The sequence below is a fragment of the Gigantopelta aegis genome, chromosome 13 (assembly GCF_016097555.1).
Source record: "Gigantopelta aegis isolate Gae_Host chromosome 13, Gae_host_genome, whole genome shotgun sequence".
In the NCBI taxonomy this organism is placed as follows: Eukaryota; Metazoa; Mollusca; class Gastropoda; order Neomphalida; family Peltospiridae; genus Gigantopelta; species Gigantopelta aegis.
Window position 1 is genome coordinate 29,908,783 of NC_054711.1, and position 4,060 is coordinate 29,912,842.

At 39.4% G+C, this 4,060-nt stretch overlaps 1 protein-coding gene across 1 annotated transcript in view; it reads left to right on the top strand.

The window, feature by feature from the left end:
- LOC121387255 (lisH domain-containing protein C1711.05-like) overlaps positions 1-1,741 on the top strand; it is a 2,989-nt gene extending 1,248 nt beyond the window's left edge. The window contains exons 2-3 of the mRNA XM_041518280.1: positions 12-46; positions 1,601-1,741. Coding sequence (XP_041374214.1) covers positions 12-46; positions 1,601-1,741 — 176 coding nt within the window. The remainder of the gene's footprint in view (positions 1-11; positions 47-1,600) is intronic.
- Positions 1,742-4,060: the final 2,319 nt, after the last annotated feature.

Sequence of the window (4,060 nt, forward strand, 5' to 3'; positions counted from 1 at the left end):
TAAATTTTTAGATTTGTATCTCCCGAATAACGTTTTAAAAACGAAGGTATTGGTCGATATTTAAATTGTTATTTAAGATGAAATGTCACCTGGACATGGGAGTCCACGCAATGCTGTTAATCTACTGGCGAACATAGAGCAATTTTAATCGATGGGGTTGTATACCCCTTTAATACATATATACCACTTTTTTTTGTTGGCCATTTTTAGTAATTTTTAGCTTCAGTTTGCGTTGCCCTTTACCTTTCACCATTAAATATTTCACCATCATATTTTTATATTGAGCAATAAGGTTGCCCTCTTACTTATTAATGTTCTTTGTCAAAGAAGGCCATCCTTGAATTGATCGAACTAGACCCCGAACTTGTTTTTTTAAATTGACCATGATTTACATATATAAATGAGATTTGTATGCTGACATCCCAGCAAATAATTGGTAGGCCCAGGGGTCATGTTGGGCCTTATTTAACAAAGATCGGTTGACATACTGGATTCCTTGAGAGAAAAAAATCCATTTAAAATAAATAAAACTTGAAACTTAACGTGATCACTATTTGCCTAAAGAGCCAAATTCTGAGACCGATATTTCACATTACCACATCAAAATTCGACAAACCTCTTTCATGTTCAAAAGACCACACCTTGTTTAATTTGAATACCAGGATAATTATATTGGTGACCAGGGCTTCTAGATTATGTAGCCCCACTCCCATTATGCATGGCTAGTGATTTTAAATATTGGGCTAGTAAAGAACTACTATTGCCATGCCCGACTGCTAGTAAATTTTTTGGGTCAAATGTTAAGTCTATTTTGTAAATATGAATATCCTTCCCCCACCCCAACCCCCCAATATTGGTATTTCTAAACTCTATCTCCCTCTTTAGGAGACATAGGCCTATTTGATTATTACTATTATTTAGTAAATTTGTATTAACTTATGTAAAGTTGGGCTAGTAAACTTTTTAAATCACTGATCCCATGGCTAGTGGATTTTATAAACATTATAGAAGCCCTGTGGTGGAAAATGAAAGATATGACAGACTAGGAATAAATAGTAGGCAGGCGAGTGACATTTAGGGCCGAATTTACGAAGGCTGTTTTTATTAAATGCAGGTGTGTTTAAGCAGTGTAAAGCTAGGAATCCATGTGGACGTAATAGGTAGTGCGTGGTGCGTAAACAACAGTTTATATAGAAATCAATTGAAGCACTTCCATATGTACGTAATGCGTTGCGTAATACGTTAATTTCCGAACTCCTCGGTGATCGTTTCCATAAGGATCATGCATTAATTAGACGGGGCCCAGGCAGTGCCCTTTGAATATTGGATTGCAGTGGAGACAGTGCGGCCGCCAAGGCGTCGGTCGGACGCCGCTAGATAATCTGGCGGGCGCCGGCTGATCAAAGAACAGATTGGTAGGCGTTGTATAAAGTTGTACATTATCTTGGGGTGGCAGTTGGGGCCCACGTGGGAGCCGTTTAGAAACCGCCGGGGATCCGCGAGGGGGCCATGAGGCTATCGTAGGGAGGCCGTGAGGGGCCCGTGAAAATCCCACGGCGCCCGGCGGATTTTTTCTAATAATTTTCGTCAATATCTTCAGTCGGCCGCCAGATCACCGGTCGATTTTCACGCCCGCGGGGTTCGGGCGACCCCTAAAAATCGCAGCGGAGCCCGTAGAAATCTGGCAGCGTCCTTTTTGGCCTGTTTTAGGAGTCGCGCGGGCGCCGCGACCAATATGTAAGGACCGGTGTATGTATTTATGTGTGTTTGCGCGCGTGCGTGCGTCTGCGTGTATATCCCTCTCAATCTATCTACCTATGTATAGATAGATAGAGAGAGAGAGAGAGAGAGAGAGAGAGAGAGAGAGAGAGAGAGAGAGAGAGAGAGAGAGAGAGAGAGAGACACACACACACACACACACAGAGAGAGAGAGAGAGAGAGAGAGAGAGAGAGAGAGAGAGAGAGAGAGAGAGAGAGAGAGAGAGAGACAGATACAGATACAGATACGGATAGATAGATAGATAGATAGATAGATGTATATATGTGTGTATATATAGTTCGCCTAGCAACGAGAGAAAATTATAGCTGCAAAACGACGACAACATCGTACTAGCGCTACTTCTGTCTGCATACCTGGCAATCAAACATTGATTTTGTCGTCTGCAGTCGTTTGATCATTTTCCTGCAATTAGAGAATTGGTCATCGTGCGCTGGCTTTTATATCAGTCGTGTTAACAGACAAAAATGGCGATGTCCGCAAACACACTTGCTAGATTGAAGAGATGTGTAAATTATTAATGGGTACCGGAATCAAACGCTAATGACTGTGTTGTTGTGTCTACTTACATAAAGTGCTGTAAGAGGTTGACGGTCGTGTCAGAACATGGGTGAAATGGTCATCTAACGCGATTGTTGCCCCAGGAAAAATAACAAAGTGTGTGCATGCATAGTGGAAGACTATAAGGGGATTATTCAAAAAGGATTTTTTTTTTTTTAAAGCGGTAGGTATTGTGTGTTAATAATTTATAGGGGACATCGAAGGGGTAGTGGATGGGGTGGTGGTGGTGGACTATCTCCGCCTCTGTTATCATGAATATTTATCCGGTCCATTCAACATCTATATAACGAAGTTCTCTCTCTCTCTCTCTCTCTCTCTCTCTCTCTCTCTCTCTCTCTCTCTCTCTGTGTGTGTGTGTGTGTGTGTTGTGTGTGACTCTCTTTCTCTCTCTCTCTCTCTCTCTCTCTCTCTCTCTCTCTCTCTCTCTCTCTCTCTCTCTCTCTCTCTCTGTGTCTCTCTCAGTGTGTTGGAGATGAGGGGCGTAAAACGATTATAATGATGAAAATAATTTAATAATAATAATAATAATAATAATAATAATAATGATCAAGATGATGCAATAAATAAACCAATAACAATTTTTAAAAATAATTCATGAATAATAAATAAATAAAGTCAGTTTGCGCCAAAAGGGAACTGATGAATTGGCGTATAGCTATATATTAAATAATGCAAAAACTCACATACAAATATAGTTTTAAAACCGATGCCTGTACCCTAAATTACACTGTGTTGCTTTACAAAACCCGTGTTTACCCTTGGCATGGGTTGTTCAATAGAAAACATGAGGCTGGGAATAAAAGATAAATAAATAAATAAATAAAGATTTCTTAATAAATTACCATCAAATCTGATTTGTAATTCAATGGTGAAGACAAAATGTTAGAACAGCCAAGTTAAGCAGCTTCACCTGTATTGTGACAGTAACTAGTAATTGACAATGCAACAGTTTCTTTGTTTTGTTAAACGACACCACTAGAGTACATTAATTTATTAATTATCGCCTAATGGATGTCAACTATATGGTCATTTTGAGACAGTCATAGAGAGGAAACCCGATACATTTTTTCCATTAGTAGCAAGGGATCTATTGCATGCACAGATAGAATAACATATACCAAGGCCTTTGATGTGCCAGTCGCGGTGCACTGGCTGAAACGAGAAATAACCCAATGGGCCCATTGACAGGGATCGATCCTAGAGACTAAAGATAGCGCCGCTCATGCATTACCTTGGCTGTTCCATGAATTGCCTTCATATCTGTATCAAAAAAGATTTAATCTACGCAATTTGGCGGTAATTTGTAAAGAAACTATTTGTAGTGATTTTTTTTTTTCAAAACAAAACAGGGCTCGAATTTAACAGCGGTTATATGGCAAATTGCCGCATTACTCCAACCATATGACCCAATGCTCTGAACATTAAACAATATTACGGCCAAAATGGCCGTGTCTTATGTTGCATAAAACCAAAACATGAAACGAGTCACACGTCTGTATTTTGAATGGATGCTTAAGAGTTATATTAAGACACTTGTTCAAGTTTGCCTTGTTGCCCTGTCTTCAAGCCGTAATGTTTTCAAAACATCTCCAACAATTTAGGCTAAATGGCCGTGACTTCTAATTTGTCAAATTCAAGGTTTTTGTTTTTGTTTTTGTTTGCTTGTTTGTTTGTGTGTTTGTTTTGCGTTGGCATGGGTTTAAATGTTATTACATTCATTTT